The 27499-nt window shown below is 38.8% G+C and overlaps 1 protein-coding gene across 1 annotated transcript in view; it reads right to left on the reverse strand.

Moving 5' to 3' along the window:
* Positions 1 to 6162: 6162 nt before the first annotated feature.
* DYNC2H1 (dynein cytoplasmic 2 heavy chain 1) overlaps positions 6163 to 27499 on the reverse strand; it is a 432306-nt gene continuing 410969 nt past the window's right edge. The window contains exons 89-90 of the mRNA XM_036258012.1: positions 15600 to 15716; positions 6163 to 6321 (exon numbers count right to left, since the gene is read on the reverse strand). Coding sequence (XP_036113905.1) covers positions 6163 to 6321; positions 15600 to 15716 — 276 coding nt within the window. The remainder of the gene's footprint in view (positions 6322 to 15599; positions 15717 to 27499) is intronic.

A 27499-nucleotide genomic window follows, 5' to 3' on the forward strand; every position in this document is an offset into this window, starting at 1 on the left:
TAGGCTTACATATATAAATGTAAATATATATACAGGGTTGGCAAAAATAGATTTACAATTGTGAATGCACGAAACAGTTATTTCTTGTATTATTATTTATTATTATATTATTTTTCATACAAATAACTTTTGCCCCTTCCCCCTTTTCTCCCCCCTCCATATATATATATATATATAAAATCTTTGAGACAAGGGTTAAAAGTAGCATATGGTAAGTTTCTGCCTATTCAGTTCTGAGTTTTCCAGGGTTGACTTCAACCTTTTCCGGATTGAGTGAGGTCCCAGGTCCACAGTCTCAGGAAAACCCTGTTTCCAGAAGCTCTCAGCAGGGCGGTTCCCAGCAAGGGCGTCAGAACTGCTCTGCCCATCAAGAGGAATCACAGCATGATGGAGCCAGGCAAGGGGTCTTGCCTGGAAGGTGGCAGTGTGAGCTGTAAGTACGTTAGTTGGTTTTAAAGATGGAATTTGGGATCCTGGGCTTGAACAAGCTGTTTAACCTCCTATGTCTCAGACCACTCCTCCCATCCAACACCTGGCCTGCAATCCTCACAGGGTTATCGTGACAATGTATGAAAAAATCACTTTGCAAATGACACAGCATTATATACATGTGGTCCTTACTCTTGCTATCATGGACTATATGACCTTGAAAATGAATTCCTGAGGCTCTCAAAGTCTCATCTTGCACAACCTCTCCTTAAAGGGCCATTCTACTTAGCCTCCTATAAGAATCCTTTGCTTCTGCCACAGCACCAAGTATCCTGTCTTCCCAGCTTGGAGACATTTTCCCAAAGAAGCGAGTGGCACAGAACCAGCTTGCTCTTAGAAGGTGGGTAATCTCTTCCCCCTTCTTTCCTGGTGCCCGTTTTCACATGGGCTATGCAATTCCAGGGCCCCAAGTACAGCCTGGGTTCACATGAAAGAGAAACCCACAGGGCAGCAGATGTGAATGGAAGGCTTGGGATGGGGGATAAAAGTAGTAAGACAGTGGTTGTGAGGCAATGTGACCATCACCAAGCTTGCCAGGCCCTCCTGCCCCCGTCTGTTCCTGGCTGTAGCTTGTGCCTCCTGTCTCCTGTCACTTCCGGGGCAAGTAACCTACTAACAATAGCTTTCAACAAGTTTCACTTTCAGTGAAAGTCTGGACTATAAGTATTCTCGTTGTCCTGGCTGTCATTTGAGATATATATATAAATAATCATTCATGTAAGTGTGCGTGCATGTATGTGTGTGTGTGTGTGTGTGTATTCACACTATATCATGAGCTTCAAACTTTAACTTTTATACAGGAAGTCCTTGTTCATGAATGTAAGTAATACACATTACCTGCTTTTCTATCTACTCACAAAAACCTGCAATTCAACTCAGATTTAATTGGATTTTTTATTTATTTGGCTCTTAGACATGTATTTTCAATATAACTCTAAAAACACTTGATATCTGTCTTAATGTAAATTTCCTATCTAATGATTACCAGTTAAAATTGGTGGGATTCTATAATAAATGTGTGTTCTATTAATAATAAAAAGACCTTAGAACTGACAAATCTTGTACTTAACAAAAAGAAAAGGCATTTACAGACACCTAAGTCTATATGAGAATTGGCAAGATAGCTAATGGTCAAGAAATCAAGCAACTAGAATTAGTAACAAAACAGACTGCTAGTATTTATGATTATGCAAAGCTTGTTACTTTACTGTATCTTCTAGACATAACCTTTTTTTTTGTCTAAGCTAAATTTGAGCCTGAAGCAGTTTGCAGTTTGGGCTTTAAAACCTTGCACCAGCTACTTCTCCCAAAGCCTGTCTGTAATGGAGACACAACTGCAAGAAGCTTAGGTGAAATTCTGCATAGAACTCACTTTGTCTCAGAATTTTCATCTCTCCTCTAATAGAAATTAATGAACTGTTACATTCTTTCATTTTCTTGGCATCAGGTAACTGTTAGATATAGAAAATGACATGCAACTGAATTTTGGATTTGCACATGACTTTACCTTATTTAAGCTTACTATTTGGGCTTATTCTAACAAAAATCAAAACTTTAAAATGTAAGGGGAAAAAATGTCATCTGAATGAGAAAACAAACCAAAGGAAAGGTTTACGCTACTGCATTTGAGTAAAAAACTTTTATTCATCAAAATGAAACATAAAAATGACAACTCAATAGGAAAAATTGGGCAGAAGATAAAAACAGCATTTCATAGAAGTTGCAAATGGATAGTAAAAAGAAAAATTGCTTATTTGTAAATAGGAAAATGCAAATTAAAATTACTATGTAGTATCATTTTGTATCTGAGATTTTCAGAAATGCTAAGTATTGATAAAGACACAGAATGACAAGAACTCAAGCACTGAAGGTGTAAATTTGTTCAGCTACATTAATAATCGTGATTATAATAGAAATAGTGCTAGGCACTCTTTCAAATGCTTTATATATGTTAAGACACTTAGTGGGACAATGCCAAATGTTTTCCAAATGATTATTAAGCCGAAGATTTTCCTACTGGAGACGCCACGAGTCCCCTACCGTGTGTCCCAGAGAAGACAGAACACCTGTCATGAGACAGTGTAGCATGTAGTAAAAAGCTGGAACAATTCAATTGTTTAAGAGGTAACTAGCTGAAGCACATTGTGGTGGATTCATACATTCATACTGAGAAAAAGAACGGTCACGGGACATACACATGCACAGAAAGGTGAAAGCCATCAAAGTGACAGGGCGAAAGGGGCCACAATGGCCGCAGCAGGAGGCCCAGCGCCCAAGGAGCGAAGCCCAGCGGGCAGCACGGAGGTTCCTCCTCGCCCTCCTCGCTCTGCTGGCACCTTCGCAGTGGCCAGAATGACCCCGTGATGAAGGCAGGCCCGAGGGGCCAGTGGCGGAGTGGACCTGGGGGCCCTGAACCCCCAGCACAAGGACCGCGGCGCAGGTGTCAGTGAAGGTAGTGCGGGAGCCCCTGCAAGTGCACATTCGGGGGCGGAGATGCTTGGGCGCCCGCAGCGAAGCCTGAAGGAGGCGCAGCACAATGCCCCCTGCGGGAGGGCTTGCACACAACCAGGCCCTGCACCCCGAGGCCAAAGCCAAGAAAGGGGGGCAAAGAACTAGCAGCCAGGCCTGGATGCCAAAGAGCCCCTGGCCCAGGCCTCCCTCCCACAGACCCAAGGAGTAACCCACCAGTGCCTTTTGTTCTTCTTCAGCTTTATCCATCAGGCCCTGCCTCTTCCCTTTTCCTCCTCCACCCCACCCCACCCCAAGTGCCCAGGGTGGGAAGGAACAAGGAATTCTGGGCAGTTAGAGTCTCCCTGTAAACTTGGCGGTCAAGAGACCCTTTCACAGGGGTCGCCTAAGACCATGGGAAAACGTATTTCCGATGGCGGTACCGACCAGACACCGCTCCTCTGTCCGTCTGCAGGCGGGTCGCCCACATGCAGATGCGCCCACATACTACATGAGGAGCTGTATTAAAGGGTCACAGCATCAGAAAGGTTGAGAACCCTTTAGTAAAGGGTTTGATTCCTGTACCCCTTTTGTTCTTACCCACAATGATGCCATTACAGAGAAACAAATTTATTTTTTCCCAATAAAAGATTTTTTTTTTAATTAAAAATAAAGTGATGGCTATTTACAATAGCTAAGATCTGGAAACAGCCCAAGTGTCCATCAGTAGATGAATAGATAAAAAAGCTGTGGTACATATACACAATGGAGTACTATGCAGCTGTAAGAAAGAAAGATCTCTTATCCTTTGAGACTACATGGAGGGACTGGAAAGTATCACCCTAAGTGAAACAAGCCAAACAGAGAAAGACAAGTATCATATGATCTCACTTATTTGTGGAAAATAATGAACGGGACAGCCTAAGTATTGGGTTAGACCCAGAGACGTGGAAGTGGGGTACAGACTGACAATCCCCAGAAGAGGGGGTGGTGGGGGAGAGATAAACCACAGAACTTATGTGCATGTATGCATGAACAATGGACATGAACAACAAAGCTGGGGACAGAGCAGAGAGGGAGGGGGATGGGGGGAAAAGGAGAAACATCTGTAACAAAAATTAATAAAAACAAACAAATAAATAAATAAAAAAGAAAGTGATACAAACTCTTTTAGGCCAGTAGGGCTGACCTAATTTTTCTTTTTTTAAGCAGGATCAAATAAATCAAACTTTGGTTGCAAAAATAAAATAAAGTGATGGGGCAAGATTAGAAACAAATATTTGGCCCTGGCCAGTGTGGCTCAGTGGCTTGGGCATTGTCCTATGCACTGAAAGGTCACAGGCTCAATTCTGGGTCTGGGCACATGCCCCGGTTGGGCTCGATCCCCAGTAGGAACATGCAGGAGGCAGCAGATCAATATTTCCCTCTTAAATTAAATCCCTCTCCCTCTCCCTTCCTCTCTCTAAAAGTCAATAAGAATATACATTTGTTTTTGTTTTTTATCCTCACCCGAGGACATTTTTCCATTTTTTGTTCAGGTAGAGTGGGAGGAAGCGAGAGGAACAGAGAGAGAGAGAAACATCGATGTGAAGGGACACATCGAGTGGCTGCCACCCGCACGACTGACCAGGGCCAGGGACAAACTGCAACCGAGGTACGTGCCCTTAGCGGGAACCGAACCCGGGTCTCTCAGGACCGCAGGCCGATGCTCTAACCACTGAACCAAACTGGCCAGGGCAAGAATATACATTTTTTTAATGAAACAAATATTTGTCCAATTAAGTAGAAATATAAAATACATTTTAGGGCCTGGCTGGTGTGGCTCACTGGTTTGAGTATCAACCCATGCACCAAGAGGTCACCGGTTCAATTCCCTGTCAGGGCACATGCCCAGGTTGTGGGCCCAGTCCCCAGTAGGGGGCATGCAGGCGTCAGCCATCGATGTTTCTCTCTCTCATCCCTTCCTCTCTCTCTAAAATCAATAAAGACAAAAATATTTAAAATACATTTTAGGGATTCATTCACATTCAGAAAAACTATGAAGAAACCCAAAGGAATTATACAAACAAAAATTAGGGAAATTGTCATTTTGGGTGGAAGATGGGAAATGAGATGTAGCGAAAACGTATTAAGGAACTTAAGTGGTGTTAATGTTCGCTTCCTTAGCTGTGCCCTGGGTACAGCCTTCATTCCCCACTCTTTACACTGTGTGTGTTTGAAATATTTCGGTGTTCTTCCTCAGTAAAACAAAAAGTGGTTTTGATTTTATTTCCGTGGTGTGGTGGAGGAGACAGGAAACCCTGGGCCCTGAACAGGACTGCGGATGCAGGGCACTGGTGTTGGAAGTAAGGGAAGCTCGGGCTGACAGTGCTGAGCCAAGTTCACGGTCAAAGCCCTTCCCCCCACAGTCCCTTCCTGAGTTTTACAGAGGTGACGTCTTAGTGAAAATGTCATGTAACAAACATTCTGGTGCTGTCGTCATTCTATCACACCCCCGCCCGCCCTGCAGGACGCTGGCGTCCAGGTGGGAGCCAGAGCTCAGCTCAGCTGGCTTGTTCTTTCCTCAAGGCAGGGAGAGTGAGAGGTGCATTCTCTCCCTGCCACTTCACCGATCTTAGCTGAGCAAGTCACTTTCCAGTGTCTCCTTTTTCTCATTAGTAAAATGAACATGATAGTGACCCTATCTATGCATCTATGCATGTATCTATGTGTCTGTCTGTCTGCCTACCTATCTGTTTACTTACCTACTACCTGTCAAGCAATCACTCGGAGCAGTGCCTAGCATGATCCAGTCAGTACTATCTAAGCCTTAGTTATTATTGTTATTATATAGTGGTCACATACAGTCTAATTGTTTTGAACAAAATTTTACAAAGGACAGCTATTTGATTAAACTGCAATTTGTCTTGTGAAAACAAAATGGACCTTTAACACTTAAAATACAGAAAATTATAAGATTATTTTTTATTTTACTAAATAATTATGATGCAAATGTAATAGACATAACATTTATTACTGATTCCTTAAATATACTATTTTAAACATCTTACCTAAAACATTATATCATTACCCATTAAAATAAAAATCCAATGAGATCAACAACACAGGATAACTATATGCTAATATTTTGAACTAACATTTCAAATGTAGATTCACCATGTACTTTATTTAAAGTTTAAATAATAAATGTCTTTTTGCTAAGACAGCTTTTATTGCCATTAGATTCTACTGGTTTTTTAGAAACAGAGCCGCCCCACACTGGATCCACTGGTCTTGGCCGCCTCCACACGGAACATCGATGTTGGCCACCACACGGTCCCTCTCAGCACTCGTGTAGAGGGGCAAGGGGATGCACTCCTCAGGGGAGTATGGGCCGTATGCACCCTGTTTAAGAAAATGAATTTTGTTTTAAAATACAGCAATATACTGTGTTGAAAAGACACAAATGTAAAATCCTCACAAATAAGTTTTATTTAAAATTTTATTATGAAATGTTTTAAAGATTACCATAATAACCCCATCTTCCAGCTGCAACACAGAACATTTTGTCTATAAATATATAAATATGTTTAGAAATAAAACAAAAATATCACAATACTATTATATGTGAAAATACCAACGGTATCATATATCTATTATCTCATTATCCCATAATTTTAAAATATTGTTATTAGAGCTATAATTCAAATAAACCCCATACTAGCATTTTGTGGATATGTCTCTTATGTCTTCTAAATTTATAGGTTTTTTTTCTCCTTTTTTTCCTTGCAATTTTCTGACAAAATTATGCCAAAGAGCTTCCCACATTCTTGTATTGGCTGCATTCCCATGGCGTCCTGTTCAGCTTTCCCTGTATTCTTGTAAGCTGGATCTGGAGGTAAGCGCAGATTCAGAGTCAACTTTTGGCAAAAACACAGCATAGGCAGTACTGTATACATCTAGTAAGAAGCATGTATGTGTGGTTGTCTTTCTTTTTAGATATTGGGAGCCATTGTGATCGTTATTATATTCAAGACTATAAAATGATCATTTAACTCTCTTATTCCTTCTTCGTTTCCAGGAAGGAGTATATCTATAGACAAAAACCTTTACTTATCTTTTTTTTTTTTTATTACCAAGGGGCAAGTTATCAAGTCTGGATACTTTTATTTACTTATTTATTTATGAACAATGGATTCATTCCCTAGTATATTCTAAGGGTGATCAATGATTCCCCTGCCTCGTTGTGAACTAGATTTAAACATATTTGATGAGCTTCAATCCAATGCAGTTACTATCTTACTGATGTCCAAACTGTCCATCTTAGTTCAGTGAGAACTCTGAAGTTGCCTCCTGAGTTTCTGATATGTCCTGCCATCTTCAGTAGCTTCCCCGATTTCCAGTATGTCAGTATGCTGCAAGCCAGTCTTCTATATTTCCTGCCCCAGAAATTCCCTTCAGAGTCATACTCTGAAGATCTTTGGCTCCTTTAATGAGAAATGGTGTTAGAGATCATACCTGGGCGCTAGAAATGATCTACCATTCTTCTAGGAGTTTTCAATGACTGGAGCTTAGAAATATGTATTTTAAAAAATCACAAGTTCATAATAGTATTCCCAATTTAAATCTAGGATTAATGTTTTTACTGAATTTATATAATTGTATTCAACTAATAGATTATTACTTATTTTTTAGACTTGAAGTAAAACGTCAAAGTCGGACTCATTTTAAAATTTTAAAAGTGACAGATCACAAAGCCATAGAGAATTTATCATGGCAACCTAGTTAGAAAGTGGCAAAGTTGCCATAGATAGTGTAGTTTAAGAAAGGTTTTGGCATATGAATATTAGCACTTAAATACTGTGTTATTCTGTTACTTTTCAAAATAGAAGACAGTACCATTTACGGAAATAACTCACTTCAGACTCTGGAGCTCCTGACCTAAATAGGTTACTGTCTGACATTGGCTTCCCTGTTACAGAGATAACCAACACCTGCCCACTTAACAGGATATTAAAAGAATCAAGGATGTATCAAAGAGCTCAAATATAAAGTATTATTTATCCACACATCACTCATGCTTTCGACTGCACACACATGCCTTTTCTTTACTCCCTACTAATTCTCAAATCAACAAGAAAAAAAATCCTAGCTTTTTAGCATCCCCTGCTTATCATGGATAGTGCTGGGACAAAGAGAAATGAAAACAGAATGTTTTAAATTTTTACATGAAGAAAAATATCTTCCAAGTCTAGTGGGCACTGTATGACACTTCTACTATCTTTTCCAATCTTTCTCCCTTTCTCTCTCTCTCAAATACTGTCTGACTCTCTGGTCTTTGATGTGGATATCAACTATGTCCCTTGAAAACTCACTCTTTCTTAACATTCCTAAATCCTAACCTGATTTATACATAACAATATTCACTCTTTATGAAGAATCATCACCATATACTCTAAATCTTTCTAATTTTTCTTGGTTTGTAGTAAAGATTCTGTCAGTATTCACCCATTCATTTAACAGTATTTTATGTGCTAATGCTGTGTCTAGAATTATCAAGGCTAAGCATTTCATGTACAAATAGAAAATAATAATCTTTTTTGAAGCTTAAAATTTAGTTTAAGAACGATATACACATGAAATATATAATATATAATTATTGGGAAAATGAGTACTTTAGAAAACAAAATATTACCCTGGGATACATCAATCTAGCAAGGATTAATAGAGAATCCTGGTTGGGCCTCAGGAAAACTGTTGATGAAGGATGGAGACTTTCCAAGCATATTAGTCACTGCCTGATCGCTTTGCTCTTCTCCAAGTCTGCTTATGTGGCAAAGCTGTAGGATTCAGAAAGGCCTGTAATTTCCATAACGCCTCCACCATTCCTCAAGCTGATAACCCAGCGCAGGCTTTCTTCTGAAGTGTTGCCTTTCAATTCTTTAGCAAACAGCAGACAAACATATACATTTGTTGGACTGAAATGATCGGAATCTATGAATGACTATTTATAATCCCAGGAAAGATCTTAAATTATCTTTCTCTGCCACCTGACATTTGCTTTGCTTCCCACAGCCTCTATGGTCAGAAATGGAAACAAACATCATGTTGAAATGTTTCACAATGCTTCTCCTTTCTATTGAGGAGGTTTTCTCTATATCTCTTCATTTTAGTGCCAAGCAACTATTCCTTTAAATTAGAAACTTAACAGTAATGCAAAATTGATTCTTTGCATATTCACTATCAATTTACTGGTTCTGCATGTATTTCCAAATCCTTCCAAACCTGCTTTTGGCTATAGGCTTTTTTTTTTAATCCTCACCGAGGTCATTTTTCGATATTTTGTTCAGATAGAGTGGGAGGGAGACAGAGAGAGAGAAACATCGACGTGAAAGGGACACATAGAGTGGTCATCACCCACACGACCCAACCAGGGCTGGGGACAAACTGCAACCGAGGTTCATGCCCTTAGCGGGAACCAAACCCAGGTCTCTCCAGACCACAGGCCGACGCTCTAACTGCTGAGCCAAACCGGCCAGGGCTATAGGCTTTTTTGTTTGTTCTAAAGTGAGGGTAAAAATATTTACATCAAAACCGATGGTGTTTTAAAAATAAAAACCACAGCTGCTTCTTAAAATTATGCTTAACATGTCTCAAATGTTAAATGTTATAATCTTCTATAAAAATTAAGTTGAACGGGCTTGCTCTTAAGTCACCAATAAATAAGTTTCCAAAGTAGCGGAGCTGAGTCCTCCGGCACTCTCGCTGGGAGCACGATGCCTGTGCTGCTAGAAGTTTCGTGGATGTTGTTTAACTACATTAAATTCCATGACACAAGCCCCTCTCTACCATGCTCATTAAACACATTACAGACCAAGCATAAGGCCCCACTGGGCTGAAATATCTGGATGAAACTAAAACTTTATTAACTATTAACAAATACATTAAGTGCTCAATTAATGCAAAATAGGAATTATATTAGAAAGACTTCAAATATTTCATATTATATGATATGTAAGCAAGTTAGTTTAAATAAAATTTAATAATTAAAAATCTATATATTGTGACTAAAGTGGTGAATGTGTTTATATCCTCCTTTATTAAAATACAAAGTGGTCAATTAGATCAGTCAAGAGTGGAGCTAAATTTTGAAATCTCATACTCATGCCCATGGGAAAGTAACTGACAAGTACACATGTGCTACAAATAGCAGGCAATAGGCTGATATCTGAAAGAAGACAGTGCATTTTACAAAGGCAAGTGGTGATATTAGGTATTGTTTAGCCAACAAACCAAAGAAAATAACAAAATAAAACAACAAAAGCCAAACAAAAAACATCCCCACAAAAGAAAACAAAATTACCTAGTTCAATTATGTTAACTACTTTACCAATATCAACTCAATTTCATTGTAATAAAACACATATGAGGGCAAACCAAAATATATTTCTTATCAGTTGGTGCATAAAGTTCAACTAACTTATTCTAACACAGGTTTTCTGAATGTTTATGAACCAAGTCAATGAACAGCTCTTTTTTAAAAGAGGAGATGTTAGGAAATCAGAGCTTCAATCTACATCAAAATGGCATCATTTATTAATACAACTCTGCAAAAAAAATCTCAAAACAAGAAACAAAACAATTTTCCAACAATGAATATTTTGAGAGTTTGTTCTGTCAAGAATGTCTAACTACTCTTTAAAATGCATTTTGGTAGAGAAATACTTCCCTCATATTTTTCTTTTTATCCTCACCCGAGGACTTTTTTTCATTTTTTTTGTTCAGACAGAGTGGGAGGAAGAGAGAGAAACATCAACGTGAAAGGGACACATCGAGTGATTGCCACTCACATGACCAATCAGGGCTGGGGGCAAACTGCAACCAAGGTACACACCCCTAGTGGGAACTGAACCCGGGTCTCTCTGGACCACAGGCCGACGCTCTAACCGCTGAGCCAAACCGGCCAGGGCTCCCTCGTATTTTTCAATAGCACAGTGCTAATACCATTGCTTTCTAAGTCCTTAAGGAAAAAGGTTCTGTCATACAGAAAAGGTGTTAATAAAATATGCATGATTCTAAACCAGAGTGCATGCGAGACAGAGCTTTCAGCATGTATCTTCCGATATACGTGCTGATGACATGTTAATATATGTAAAAGTAATGTAAGACTGTTCTAGGGAGTGGCTTACAGAATCATTTTATAGTAGTATTTTCCCTGGAAATGTTCCTGAGATGAATTGTTCACTGTGGTGCCTGTTGGAAGGTCCAGGCCAATGGGGTCCAGGCTGGCTGAGGGCTCCGGTGTCACTGTGGGGCTGCTGAGCCGAAATGGCACTCCTTACGGGAAAGAACACAGGCAAACGGACGTTCTGAAGGTCAGAACAGGCATCATCTCAGACGTGCTATCACATAAAGCAGTCAGTGTTCCCCAAACTGTATTCTGTGGACCAGTAGGTCCGGATGACGGGTGGGGTGTAGTGGATGCAGGAGACGGTTGTGTTAGGTCATCTTTGGGACTTCTCAGGGTTTTGAATATTTTCAAATACATCATGAGTTTCCAAGTCAGGGAATACTGTGGTTATTAAATTTGTTTACTGAACAATTTTTCACAAAGAACCATGATGAAATAATGTTGTATAGAACACCTTATAGAAAATGCTTTGGAGAAAGTCAATACTTTTTCAAAGTCGAATCCCCTAGGAAAATCTCAATTTAGACCTATATTAATTTAACCACCAGCATTGAGCAGTAACTGGAACAACTTTAGAATCCACATCATGAATAAATACATATATAAATAAGTAAGTGTGAGCCCTGGTGGGTGTGGCTCAGTTGGCCAGAGCATTGTCCCATGCACCTACAGGTCATGGGTTTAACTCCTGGTCAGGGCACATGCCAGGGTCTCAGGCTCAGTTCCCAGCCAACTGATGCTTCTCTCTCACAGCAGTGTCCCCCGCCCCTTTCTCCCTCTCCCTTCCTCAATCTCTAAAGTCAATGGAAACATGTCCTCAGAGGAGGATTAGAAAAAACATAAATGTGAGTATAGGTTATACTATCTTAGTGTAAATAGGTAATGGTAAACAGAAGCACTGGGAACACATTACTCCTAATTCTCCTTGAGAACTCAGCACTCTAACTCTGCTAAGCGGCAGGCTCACCACACTTACACCAGAAGCACGGGCGGCGCCCCTCCTCCCGGGGAGTCTCAGAAGGTGCTGCCCGTGTCCTTCACGGACCACCACCAATTAAAACAACGGCCAAGTAGTTCTGCAAAAATGGAGGCGCCATCTACCTCACAGTAATGACACACAAATGACTGGGTTGTTGGGCATGTGTCTGCCGAAATGAAGCTATTCAGGACTATTAGGTGTCAGATAATACTGTGAAAATAATTTTCCAAAAACCTTCTTCTGGCTAAAAGGGATTAGTCACCAGAGTTCTGAACTACATTGCTTCATCCAGGCTTATCAAAGGAATCTGTACTCTCTGCAGGAAGGAGCCATGGAGTAAATGAAAAACTAATTATTTTTCTGGCTTACATAAACTTGATGCCTCCTTCTGTTTTATGTTGGTTTCTTCACTCTCACTAAAAATGCACTAAAATCTTGATGTCCACCCCACCATTTCTGTAAAACTTACTAAAAACAGTTATGGCCGCCCTAAAAAAACTGAACTCAGGCAGAAGTTGGAGAGTTGAATAGTTTATACAGAGTCAGCATATTTTTTTGTAAGAGATGAGATAGCAAATATTTTAGGATTTGTGGGCTATATGGTCTCTGAGTTCACTGACATAACTACCATGGGCTTTAATTTTACAAACTGGTTTAGATTGTTAGGTTGGCTCAGTATCAGGCCTGAGATTTAGGAGCCATTACCTGGATTTGAATCTTGGTTACCCACTTATTAATATGTTATCTTGGTCAAGTTACATAATCTTTTAAGCTTTAATTTTCTTAGTTTAAAACAGAGATGACAATTCTTATTTCAAAAAATTTTGGAAGGCCTAAATACCTTGTATTTTAAATACTTTGCACAGTACTTGGCACTCAATCAATACAAATAAGTGCTAGTTATTGCACAAATGCTAGTGCTACCATTGCGGGACCCATAACAAACCACTTAGCCTACCTAATACTCAGTGTCTTCATCAGCAGAGCAGAGAAACCTGCTCTACCAAACTCAATTGTATTTCACCCCCTCACAGAGAGACTGATTTCCCAACACTACAAATCTCATCCCACTATCCTGTTCTAAATTCTTCATGGCTTCCTGTTGACCGTAAGATGGTATAAGCTCCCAGGCATGGCTTTGTGGCTTGCCATGCTTGGTTCTTGGCCTTCCATCATTCCACAGGAGCCACACATTTCCAGATGTGCTGTACTTGCAGTTCTCAAAATAACCGAGGTTTTCTCCGATCTCCATGCATTTAAATACATTGCCCTTCTATCTGGACTGATGCCCCTCCTTCTGTGGATCTGTCCTGGAACTCTTCCTACTTATTCTGTGACTACAGTTCCAAGAGACGACAGCTCCTCCCTCTCCTCCCTCTCTGAGGTCACCTGACTATCCTTCATCTGCTCACACAGGACAGAGCTGAGGCCTCCCCCATCTGCCAAAGCACTTTAAGCAAACTCCTGTAAGTGTACATATAACTCTGAACTATAATAGTTTCTTTACTTGTTTTCTCCCCCACTCAACAGAAGACTCACATGTGTCAAATAAATAACTAAATAAATGTAGCCACTTTAAAATGGAGCTGGGAAAAACATTTAAATGGAATTAAATTAAAAATAAAATAAAATAAAATAAAATGAAGCTGGAGCTACCATGCCAGAGGAACTGCCTCGCACACCTTATGCCTCAAATCTCTGGGATATTAAAACAGGGCAACATCACCTTTGACCTGGTCCCAGGGTAACATTGTGTCCCATAGAACTACTTGCAAAGATATCAAGAAAGCAGTTATTATATACTGGCTGCATATTAGAAAACATTGTTTACAATGAACGGAAATGCCTTCTTTCTATTGATATAATCCTTCCTCCTCTCATAAACACCCACTGCCTTTGTCTCCTAACTGGAACTATTTGGGCTTCTGCCTGAATCAGGGCTTCCCGAATAGCCAGTCTTATTGATCTCAAATAAACACTGTTGCCTCTCACTTGGAAAGGCCTTTTTACTTTTATATTATCAGGTGGAAGAGATTTATTTATCTTTGTCACCCAAGTATTCAGCAGAATATATGGTATACAGGAATGTAGCAAGTGTGGTAATAGAACTGGACAGAAATGACATGTGAAGTCAAACACTGTGGAGGGACACACTCCAAAGTTTGCAACATCATGCTGCTTTTCACATAACCACTACTAACCCATGGGCTTTGAACATAACGACATTCCATCCTGACCTGCGCTGCTGGGGTCGGTTATGCGGGCTGCTCCACATCGCTTTCTTCTGCACGCACACCTGCTCAGTTATTCTTCATGCTCTATTTTATTGCTGGGTTTCTCCTTAAGTGAACCAGTTTATACATCCTGTCCCCCTGTCAGGGTCATTATGTGGCCTTTAATTTTGTTTGCCAGAGAATTAACACTTCCCATAGTTCAGATTCATTTAACGTCCTCTCTGTCATCATATGCAACTTTACATGTTATGGTTATAACCATTAGCAAATTCCGGTCTTAACTCTTATATATAACTTTCACTTTGGTTCACATACCTAATGTTTTTAATCCATAATTTATCAATTTTTTGATGATTTCCTGACATGAATTAACAGTCATATTTAAATAAAAGATTATTATTAATAGTTTATTAGTTGTATTTAAAAAATTATTCTGATGCTTTTGATTTTGATTTTATAAAGAGAATTACAATAATTGGAAAATTCAAGGTACTATTTCTCAATGAGAAAATGCATTTTCTTATAGCAAGAGCACTATATGAAATAGTTTTGTTGGTCCTTCAATATAGAATCAAAACTTTAAAGTTTATTCACATATACTTACATTTTAAAATTATATTAAGTAACAGTTATGTGCTTCATCTATAACTATGTTCTATTTTAAAGGCAAATATCCCCCAAGTTCTGTAGTTGAAAATTCTTTCAATAATTGAAGATTTAAAGGGGGAAAGTGACCAGACAAGACTTTGTCGAGACTGTAGTCTCCACCTGCACAGTGACACGGCAGGACATGAAGCCAGAGGCGTGTTACCATCCTGACGCTGGCCGTTCCCGCAGGTCTAACTATGGAGAAGTCGTCTAATGTATGTGAGCACACATTTCCTCATTAGAAAATGGGAATAACAATGTCCACCCTGCAGGGCTGCTCTGAAGAGTATATGAGGTCAAGTTTTTAAACCAGTTAGCACATTGCTAAAATTATATGAACATAACCATAGTAGTTCATAATATCAATAAAGGTTTGTTTCTTATTAGGCTATAAATTAATTAGAAATTAAAAATCATAACATTATTCTTTCCCTAACAAACTGTAGATTTTAAAATGTCCTACACATTTTAAAAATTATATAGAATGCAGTATTTTTACTGTAAACTTGTTCAAATGCAAGTGAGATTAGAAATAAATAAAAACGTACCAGCCAAGTATATCTTATTGAAAAGATAAAATCTAAGAGTGCACTGATTAAATTAAAATATGTACCTATTAAAAATATATTACCTGTGGAATCCATCCCATAAAACAAGGGAGAACTGATGAGACACTAGGAGAATCATGTTCATTTTCAGAAAGTCGATTTCCATCAAAACTGCATCCTTCCAGGAATAAGCCACTCACCTGCCACGGAAACACACAAACCATTAAAATGTGTATCAAAGTCTGAAATGTCAGGAGTTAATATACTTTATCTCAAAGAAAGGCAACACTTTCCACTGTGACTATGTATTATAAATAATATAAAAACCAACATTATAATATTTTATCTGAGAATAAAGAAGGTGAAGACCTAGACCAGTGCTTAGTGTGAACTCACTTTAGTCTGAATTAGCAATTTTAGCAAAACTTTTAGGAAAAATACAAATGCCATCAATTGTATAACTGTGGAAATATAACAGTAAAGCCAAGAAGTGATTCTTTCTCCAGGAGGGGAAAAAAATACAACCAGAACATGTGTTACCTGATTGGAATTTCAACATCAGTTTGCTTTTATCCTCACCCGAGGACATTTTTGCATTTATCTTCAGATAGAGCGGGAGGGAGATAGGGAGGAAGAGAGAGAGAAACATGGATGTAAGAGAGACACATTGAGTGGTTGCCACCCACACGACCCCAACTGGGGCTGGGGACAAACTGCAACCGAGGTACGTGCCCTTAGTGGGAACCGAACCCGGGACTCTCCAGTCCACGGGTCGATGCTCTAACTGCTGAGCCAAACCGGCCAGGGCTCAACATCAGTTTTTAAAGAACAGAAAAAAGTCCAGATAATTCAATGCAAAAAATTCTTGACATGCCCTGCAGAGCTGAAAGAAGAATTAAAAAGAAGGAGTTAATCTCTTTCTCTAAATTAACAGTAATATAAATTTAATAAACTATGAAAACAAAAATACTATTTTGGTGATTTTGTTTCCTATTTCTCCTATAAGAGTGATCATTCTTCGAGTTTTTGAGGCATTAATCTACTGAGTTCATTGAAAGGCAACAAATGTAGGGTGGATGCTTTGCATTCAGAAACATAGCTATGTTCTCATAATTTAAACTTGATAGGAAATATTTTTAAAATCTTATAACTATTACATAGAACCTAAGTTTTAACATACTAAATGAAAGCACTGTCGGATTTCGAGTCAAGAAAACCCTTTAAGCTGGAAGAGTTAAAATCATTTGCAGCTATGCTGTCGTTGGGACTGGTTTGGGAACAGGATGGTACCAGGAGAGTACGCCTTGACAAAGAGTTCTGAAGAGCCAAAATTGCAGATGGGTTGCTGTACCATGGAAAAGATAAGCAATTGCTCTTTGGTGAAAGAGTTGAGATAAGAACAGAATTAGTGAATCCCTAAGTGCAATATTCTTTCCACTATACCACTGATGTGGTGATACACAGGCCACTTTAAGAGTTGCGGAAGTATTTTGGCCTTGGAAAAAATTGTAAATTAAAATTTAGAGAGTGTCTATTAATTCAGTGCTAGACCCTCTCTAGGTAAGCCAATTCTTCTAAGGTCTCTTCTAGAAATTTTAAGTTTTAAGCTCAATTAGTTTGTATGGAAACTTATAAAAGTAGTTGGTATGGATAGTGCCACAACTTGACTATGTACTACACATATACTGAGATATAAACTCATCATCTTCCTCTTCTAACCAGGAAGTGGGAAGGGTCAGGAATATATTCTCTGGAGCTTAATGCAGTCATTGGCACTACGACCTTGTAGTTGCCTAATCAGACACCTGGAAAACATGCTTGGCTCCTCCCAAACTCACCACGCCATCAACTACTGCGTTCTGCCATGTCTAACAAACATTTTCTAAATCGGTCCTTTCTCTCTATACCCTCTCTGTCACTACCAAATCTTAAAATTTAAGTGAATTTTCAGAACTTAAAGTAAAGATATTCTTGTTGCTAAAAATGAAATGAAGATATAAGGATGACAAAAAGCAATAATACCTTATCGTTTATACACTAAAATGGTAATATATCAGCGTTTTGCATATATATCAGGAATTGGAGTGTTATCAACAAACGGTACCCTTGTTTCAACTGCATTAAAAGAAGAAATAAAAGCGCAGGTAAGCCCTAAAATTACATTTAATACTGAATTAAAAAAATAGTTTGGAGGACATAACAGGTCTCCTGGCAAATGGACTTTCTAATATCGACTCGAGAATTTGGCAGGCTTCCCTTCTAGTTACTACAGGACTCAGCTGAGGACCCGGCTGTACGGAGTGCAGGGACTGACCTGGAGGAGCAGCGCAGAATGTGCCCACCCAAGAGGACAGCATAAGGAAGGCATGGAGCTCAGCCCTGGGTTCCTGGCTCAGACTCTTAACCAGATACTACAGCAGCTTCTGTCCTGGGAAGGGAGCGGTGAGGTAGAAGGCAGAGGAATCTATGGGTACCCACACAGTAAATATCTCCCCACACAGAAGAAAACAACGGGAGTGGTAAATAAAAATTCTCCTCTAACAATATATTTAAAATACTTGGGCCCTGACCGGTTTGCTCAGTGGTTAGAGCATTGGTCTGCAGTTCAGAGAGACCCGGGTTCGGTTCCCGCTAAGGGCATGTACCTTGGTTGCAGTTTGTCCCCGGCCCTGGTTGGGCTGTGTGGGTGGCAGCTACTCGATGTGTCCCTTTCATGTCGATGTTTCTCTCTCTCTCTCCCTCCCACTCTATTTGAACAAAAAATGGAAAAATATCCTCAGGTGAAGATAAATAAATAAATAAAATACTTGGGAAATTTCCTGATATATAGGAAGTGCTCATAAGTATTAGTTATTATTGCTCATTAATCTAATCCAGCTCCTAATTTCTAGACATTTAGAATTACTTTATATATTGTATCCATTTAAGTGAGGCAAAATAAAGGTTTGGAGGAAAATTACTTGAATAATGCCAGTTAAAAGAACTTTGCCTATATTTAATTTGCAAAATATTTTCCAAAATTATTCTAGATCAGCAATTTTCAACAGGGGTGCCACGAGAATTTTAAAACATGCCACACCTGACTATTTAGTCAGGAGTACTGACCTTTTTCCCTTAGATTCTCAAATTTAAAAAATGACAACAGCCAACACAACAATAGCCATTTGGTGTGAATGATTCAAAATTATACCTTTCTTTTTTTTTGGTCAAACCCACAAAAAATATATCTCCTTTTTAATGTGCCGCACAATCTGAGTCATTAGCCTGTGTGTGCAAGGAGACGGAATAGGTTGAACATCACTGTTCCGGTAACTGAGTCTATGCAGGCATGTGACTTACACATCAAAGAGCTGGGCGCTGTGTAAGAACATGCTTTCTCATTTCCTCAACGCTGTTTTCCACTCTTCTCTTCACCCCATCAAATGATAAACCGTTTTAAAACACTATTCATACTTTTGGGGCACAGTTCATACTTCTACTAAAAGTTTGTTAAAAGTCTGTGTTAGCAACTAGTGCCTTATTGTACATGACACCTATTCCTTGGATGCAAATAAATAATTATTGAAATGATAGCTCATGTTCTTATTTTACATTAAAAGAACCACATGGTTCAGGCTGCCTCTTGACATTTGTACAAATGTACTATTTGAGTCAAATGCAAATAATTAAATGAGGCATCTAAATGTATATTTCTTGTTATAATTTCCTCTATTTATTCTTGTTTTGCTTATAAATGCATAGCTTTCAATTTAACAAAACAAAAACAGAATAAGATAATTAAACCAAAAATAAATATGTACTCAAATAATGTTAGTAATACTTGAACTCTGATTAAAACACTTGAAAATTTAAAATAAAGGTTGGAGGAGAAATCAACAGCAATACAATCATAGCAGGGGACTTCAACACCCCGCTGACATCAGTGGATAGATCATCTACACAAAAAATTAAAAGAAAACACATACTGTAAATGAAGTGCTAGATAAAATGGATATAATAGATATCTACAAAAAATTACACCCCAAAACTTCAGAATTCACATTCTTCTCAAGTGCACATGGGTGATTCTCAAAGATAGACCACATGTTAGGACATAAACTAAGTCTCTACAAGTTCAAGAACACTGAAATCATATCAAGCATCTTCTCAGATCACAATGGCATGAAACTAGAAATCAATTACAACACGAACATGCAAAGACATTTGAACACATGGAGGCTAAATAGCATGTCATTAAACAATAAATGGGTTACCAAAGAGATCAAGGAAGAAATTAAAAACTTTCTGGAAACCAATGAAAATGAACATAAAACAACACACAATCTAGGGGATGCAGCGAAAGCAGTTCTGAGAGAGAAGTTCATAGCACTACAGACCTACCTCAAGAAACAAGAAAAATTTCTAATAGACTATCTAACATCACAACTTAAAGAACTAGAAAGCAAACTAAAAGAAAACCCCAGAGAAAGTAGAAGGAAGGAAATAGTAAAGATTGAAGCAGAAATAAATGACATAGAGACCAAAAAAACAATTCAAAGGATCAATGAAACAAAGAGCTGGTTCTTTGAAAAGATAAACAAGATTGATGGACCCTTAGCTAGACTCACCAAGAAACAAAGAGAGAGAACTCAAATACACAAAATCAGAAATGAAAGAGGAGAAATAATAACTGACACCACAGAAATACAAAGGATTAATAACAAATAGTATGAACAATTATACAGCTACAAATTCAACAATCTAAGCAAAATGGACAAATTTCTAGAAACACATAGTCTCCCAAAACTTGACCAGACCAATAACAACAAAAGAAATTGAAGATGTAATCAAGACTCTCCCAGCAAACAAAAGCCCAGGCCCGGACCACTTCACAGGGGGAATTTTACCAAACATTCAAAGAAGAACTAATACCCACTCCCTTCGAACTATTTCAAAAAATTCAAGAAGAAAGACTTCCACACTCGTTTTATGAGGCCAGCATAATTCGAATTCCTAAACCAGAAGAAGAGACTACAAAGAAAGAAAACTCCAGGCCAATATCCCTGATGAACATAGATGCCAACGTTCTGAACAAAATACTAGCAAATCGGATCCACCAATATATCAAAAAAAATTATTCACCATAACCAACTGGGATTCATCCCAGGGATGCAAGCCTGGTACAATATTCACAAATCAATAAATGTGATGCAGCACATAAACAAAATGAAAGATAAAAATCATATGATCAACTTCCGGTCAAGATGGCAGCATAGGTAACTGCAGTATAGCATCCTCCCACAACCACATCAAAGTTACAACTAAATTACAGAACAACCATCATTCAAAAGCACTTGAAATCAAGCTAAATGGAAGTGCTACAACTATGGAATTAAAGCAGCAGTCACATTGAGACTGGTAGGAAGGGCTGGTCCCACACATCGAAGGTGAACAGGCTGGTCCCACACCCATGTGTGGCGGATAAAAATCAGGAGGATAACTCGGCTGGGAAGGTCCTCCCTGAGGACTGAGGGGTCCCCATCCTACACCAGGAACCCTGCTCAGGGTTCCAGTGCCTGGAAGAGAACCCCTATCACTTCTGGCTGGAAAAAACAGCGGGAACTGAAGTTCAGGAAGGCTGAGGCAGCAGGAGCTCCAGGCAGCTCCTCTTAAAGGGCCCGCACACGGACTTACTCGGACTCACACCTCCAGGCTCCAGCATGGGGGAGGCAGCTTGAAAGGCACGGGAGACATATGGAGAAGAACTGAGCTATTTAGCATTGGAGTGGGCTTTCTCCTGAACAGACTGCTGTCAGAGGCCCTTGTTCCGTTGGTGAGACCTTCCCTGGGGCAGCAGACAGCTACCATATCTGGGACTCCAGCAACCTGGCTCACACTATTTGCCCTGCCCTGGTGATTCCCTGAGGCCCTGCCCCACCCAACTTTCAGGCCCACCCAAGCTGTTGCCAGTTGCTTTACCATAGGATTGGCCTGTCTTGGATCCTGCTTCAGGTTTTCCTAAATCCTTTCAAACAAGCAGCATCTGGTCTCAGCTAGCCCCATAGCTCTCCTTAAGTAATACATAGAAACAAACACAGGGAGGCAGCCAAAATGAGGAGACAAAGAAACAGGTTCCAAATGAAAGAACAGAACAAAACTCCAGGAAAAGAACTAAGTGAAATGAAGATATGCAACCTAACAGATGCAGAGTTCAAAACACTGCTTATAAGGATGTTCAATAAACTTAGTGAGGGCCTCAAGAGCATAAAAAAGGAGCAGTCAGAAATGAAGGAGGCACTAACTGAAATAAAGAATAATTTAGACAGATTCAACAGTAGAGTAGGTAAAGCTAAGAAACAAACCATTGAGTTGAAATATAAGGAAGCAAAAAACACCCAATCAGAACAGCAAAAAGAAAACAGAATCCAAAAAAATGAGGAGAGTGTAAGGAGCCTCTGGGACAACATCAAGCATACCAACATTCGCATCTTGGGGGTGCCAGAAGGAGAAGAGAGAGAACAAGAAATCGAAAACCTATTTGAAACAATAATGGCAGAAAACTGCCCTAACTTGGTGAAGGAAACAGACATACAAGTCCAGGAAGCACAGAGAGTCCCAAACAAGACGAACCCCAAGAGGCCCACACCAAGACACATCATCATCAAAATGCAAAAGGTTCAAGACAAGGAGAGAATCTTAAAAGCAGCAAGAGAAAAACAGTTAGTTACCTACAAGGGCCTTCCCATAAGACTGTCAGCTGATTTCTCAAAAGAAACTTTGCAGGCCAGAAGGGAGTGGCAAGAAATATTCACAGTGATGAAAAGCAAGAATCTACAACCAAGATTATTCTTATCCTGCAAAGCTGTCATTTACAATCGATGGCCATATAAAGAGTTTCCCAGACAAGAAAAAGTTAAAGAACTTCGTCACCACCAAACCATTATTATATGAAATATTGATGGGTATTTTTGAAGAAAAAGATAAAATATATGAACAAACAAAATGGCAATGAATACATATCTACCAACAATGAAATCTACAAACAAAATGAACAAGCAGAACAGAAATATTCTCATAGATACAGACAACATTTTGCCAGATGAAAGGGGGGTTGGAGGAATGGGTGAAAAAGGTAAAGGGATTAAGAACAACAAATTGGTTGCTAGACTGACAAACCTCAACGGGAAGGAAGGTTTGGGGGAGTGGGAAGTAATAAACCAAAGAACTTATATGTAGATATGCATAGGCAATGGACACAGACAACAGTGTGGGAAAAGGCAGGAGGGGGGTGGGAGTGGGGAGGAGGGGGTCAATGGAAGAAAAATGAGGAAAATCTGTAATACATTCAACAATAAAGATAAAAAAATAAAATAAAATAAAAAATCATATGATCATATCAATAGATGCTGAAAAAGCATTTGACTAAATCCAGCACCCTGAGAATAGAGAGATCATATCTCAACATAATAAAGGCCATGTATGAAAGACCTACAGCCAACATCATACTCAATGGGCAAAAATGAAAAGCATTTCCCTGAAGAACGGGAATGAGACAAAGATGCCCACTTTGCCACTCTTATTTAACATAGTACTGGAAGTCTTAGCCACTGTAATCAAACAGGAAGAAAAAATAAAAGGGATCCAAATTGGAAAGGAGGAAGTGAAACTGTCATTATTCGCAGATGACATGATACTGTATGTAGAAAACCCCAAACATTCCATCAAAAATTTACTAGACTTAATAAATAAATTTGGTAAAGTAGCAGGATACAAAATTAACGTCAAGAAATCGACAGCAATTTCTCTGATCCATGGGCCAACGCTCTAACCGCTGGGCCAAACCGGCCAGGACTCGACAGCAATTTCTTATACACCAGTGATGAACTCACAGAAAGAGAAACTACAAAAACAATCCCATTTACTGTTGCACAAAAAAATTAAGATACCTACGAACAAACTTAACCAAAGAAATAAAGTATCTCTTCACAGGAAACTACAGGTCACTAAAAAAAGAAATAGAGGAAGATATAAAAAAGTGGAAGCACATATTTGTTCATGGATTGGAAGAATTAACATCATTAAAATGTCCATACTATCCAAAGCAAACTATAGATTCAATGCAATCCCCAACTAAATACCAATGCATACTTCACAGAACTAGAACAAAAACTTCAAAAGTTCATATGGAACCAAAAAAGACCCCGAGTAGCCACACCAATCTTGAAAAAGAAAAACAAAGGAGGAGGGATCACATTACCAGATTTCAGGTTATATTACAAAGCCACTGTAATCAAAACAGCCTGGTACTGGCATAAGAACAGGCAGATACATCAATGGAACAGAATACAGAACCCAGAAATGGACCCAAGGCAATATGCTCAATTAGTATTTTACAGAGGGGGCAAGAGCATACAGTGGAGTAAAGACAGCCTCTTTATAAATGGTGTTGGGAGAATTGGACAGCTACATGCAAAATAATGAAACTAGACAATCAACTTACACATACACAAGAATAAACTCAAAATGGATAAAAGACTTAAATGTGACTAATGAATCCATAAAAATCCTAGAAGAAAATATAGGCAACAAAATTTCAGACACCATACGCAGCAGAATTTTCACTTATACATCACCTAAGGCAACAGAAACAAAGGAAAAAATAAACACTTGGGAATACATCAAACTCAAAAGCTGCTGCACAGCAAAAGAAACAACCACCAAAATGGAAAGGCAACCCACTCTATGGGAGAGCATAATTGCCAATGATACATGAGATAAGAAGTTAATTTCCAATATATAGAGAGTGCTCATACAACTCAACAAAAGGAAGACAAAGAACCCAATTAAAAAATGGGCAGAGGAACTAAATTGACACCTCTCCAAACAGGACATGCAAGTGGCTAAGAGACATATGAAGAAATGCTGGACATCACTAACCATCAGAGAGATGCAAATTAAAACAACAATGAGGTATCACGTTACACCTGTCAGAATGGCCGCCAGCAACAAATCATCAAACAACAAGTGTTGGCAAGGGTGTGGAGAAAAGGAGACTCTAGTACACTGCTGGTGGGAATGCAGACTGGTACAGCCACTATGGAAAACAATATGGTGTTACCTCAAAAAATTAAAAATTGAACTTCCATTTGACCCAGTGATCCCACTTCTAGGAATATACCCTCAGAAGCCTGAAACACCAATCAGAAAGAGTATATGTACCCCCATGTTTGTAGCAGCACTATTTACAATAGCTAAGACCTGGAAACAGCCCAAATGTCCATCAGTAAATGAATGGATAAAAAAGCAGTGGTACATATACACAATGGAGTACTATGCAGCTGTAAGAAAGAAAGATCTTTTGTCCTTTGAGACGACATGGAGGGACCTGGAGAGTATTATCCTAAGTGAAACAAGCCAAGCAGAGAAAGATAAATATCACATGATCTCACTTATTTGTGGAATATAATGAACATAACAGTCTGAAAATGGGGTATTCCTAGAGACGTGGAAGTGGGGTACAGACTGACAATCCCCAGAAGAGGGGTCGGGGGGAAGAGATAAACCACAGAAGTTATACGCATGTGTGCATGAACAATGGACATGGACAACAAAGCTGGGGACAAGGTAGGGAGGAAGAGGGACGGGCGAATCAGTGGGGGGAAAGGAGAAATATCTATAACAAAAATAATTAATTAAAAAATAAAATAAAGGTTGGTGTTTTTCAGTTTCAAAACAACATTTTAAATGGATAGTGCATATCCGGCTGGCGACAATCACATAAGTATATTCCAAATAAATAATTACCATGACCCAATGTACTTTGAAAGGGGTATTCATATGGATTAGATCTTATGCAACTCAGCTTCTCACCTCTACAGGGGTTAGCAACAGTAACAGTAATAACTTTGTTCACACAAAACATAATTAAAGCCATTAATTTATTTCATATATAATATTGAATTTCTTGCATACTTCAGATTTTAACTCGACTTAAACTTGGATTTAACAGTAAATTTCATGATAAACTCAGTTTTATTTGGATAAGTTATTATATGGGTTTATTTGCCAGAACCCTCCTTTTACAAATTAAAAAATATTCAAACACACATAAAATCATAAAAATACTTTTTAACCTATACATTCCCACCACTCATTTTTACTAGACTTTAATATACAGCCATGTTTTTTCCACATTTCTAAGCAAATAAGCCATAGCAGATATACTTGAAGTCCTCGGGACATACCTTCCCTTTCCTGTTTCTGTTCTGCCCTCACCTGACCTAGTCATTGCCCTGACTTTAGTTTTGCATGATTTTTAGATATACATGTATACAAAAACAATAAATAGTATTATTTTTCATATTTCCAAACTATGTAAAGGGTAGCCTACTCTTTTCCTTCATCATTGGTCTAGGGGCATCCATTTTGCTATTCATTTTTAACAGCTGCAAAATATTTTGCGATATTAACACAACAAATTATTTATCCATTCTTCTGCTAATGAATATTTGCGTCTGTTAACATTTACTATAACACTACAGTAAACATGTTACATGTCTCCTTATACACCTCTGCATGAATTTCTCTAGATAGAGATGAAAATGCTAGTTTGAACTGTATTTTCCTTTTTCATAAAACTGGAAATTATTCCCCCAAGTAATTCTATCAATCCATATGCCTACTTGTCATGTATAAGAATTTACATTATGCTACAGCATTGCCAATAAATACTTAGTCTGTAGAGATTCTTATGTTTTCCTTTCAGGTCTTAATCTCTACAGTTTAAGGGTTTTGCTGTTTAATTCCATTTGGGGTGGATTGATTTATTTATTTATTTTCTGGTAGATTTTCCACTGCTTGGCTGAAGGCTACTCACAGCTCACACTCCCTCAAGGAGGATGTTATCTAAAGCGCTTAACTCCCACTCTGATGGGCACATTCTCCTGATGAAGCTTCAAATGCCTAAGTGTCTAATTCCTTCACTCCTTTAACATCTATTTCCTGATAAGCTCTATGAGGAAGGGAACTGAAATATGAACAGTATAATAACAACTTGGCCCATGGGCAGCTTCTAGCCTGGCACGAAGCAGCTGAGGTCGACTGGCAAGCATCAGTGGCTGTACAACTCTAGCAGGTCCCAAAGCAGCAGCAGCTTCCAGGGGGCCCAGGGAAGCCTGCCCAGAACACACGCTTCGCTTGCTGAGCTTGTGTGTGTGAGGACATCAGCAGCGAAGGAGGTGGCGCGAGCTCCCCAGTGCGCCCGGGCAGTCCTCTCACAGGCTTGGGCGGGGCCTACCATGCAAGCTGAACAGGAGCTTGTGTATGTATCTTCCAGTCCAAGTTTCGGAACTTCCGTTTAACGAATACGAAATCAATAACGGTAGTGAGGAAACCTTAGAGGGCCACGTTCCAAATCTAAAAACCAATATTGATTGGTTTGGAGAACTACAACCTTGCTTGAACATTTTACTGGTTTAATTCAGCCTTGTGTGGTAGATACTGAAAAAATTCAAAACCAATTATAGAGTGACAATAAAATTCAAGTATAATTCAAATCCAAAGTTCTCCTACTGAAATAACACTTGTTAAAAATATGATTAGTGGCAATCTAAGTGGATTATTTAACTTATTGATTTAGCCAAGTGCAAACATGAGGGGCTTACAAACACTTCTTATCTGACAAATATTCCTGGGAACTGCAGGTAAGAAAGTTAGAAAATGTACTTTTAAAGCTGACATAAGTGAGGAGCCAGGAGATGAAAAATGCTGAATTACCTTAAATCTCACATGTAGGGATGGATTTTTTTTTTTTTACTTAAAGTTGTAGGTATATTAAGCTTACAATATTCCTGAATATATTCACCACAGTGAGTATTTTAGTTTTTAACAATAAAATACTTTGTGTATGCTAAAATGAAAAATGGAAGAAGTCTGATTTACTGAATAAAAACATAAAACTTTATATTAAAACACTTGTTTCTACTTTTAAAACAATACTGCCTAA

This window comes from Molossus molossus, unplaced genomic scaffold (assembly GCF_014108415.1).
Source record: "Molossus molossus isolate mMolMol1 unplaced genomic scaffold, mMolMol1.p scaffold_m16_p_13, whole genome shotgun sequence".
NCBI lineage: Eukaryota > Metazoa > Chordata > Mammalia > Chiroptera > Molossidae > Molossus > Molossus molossus.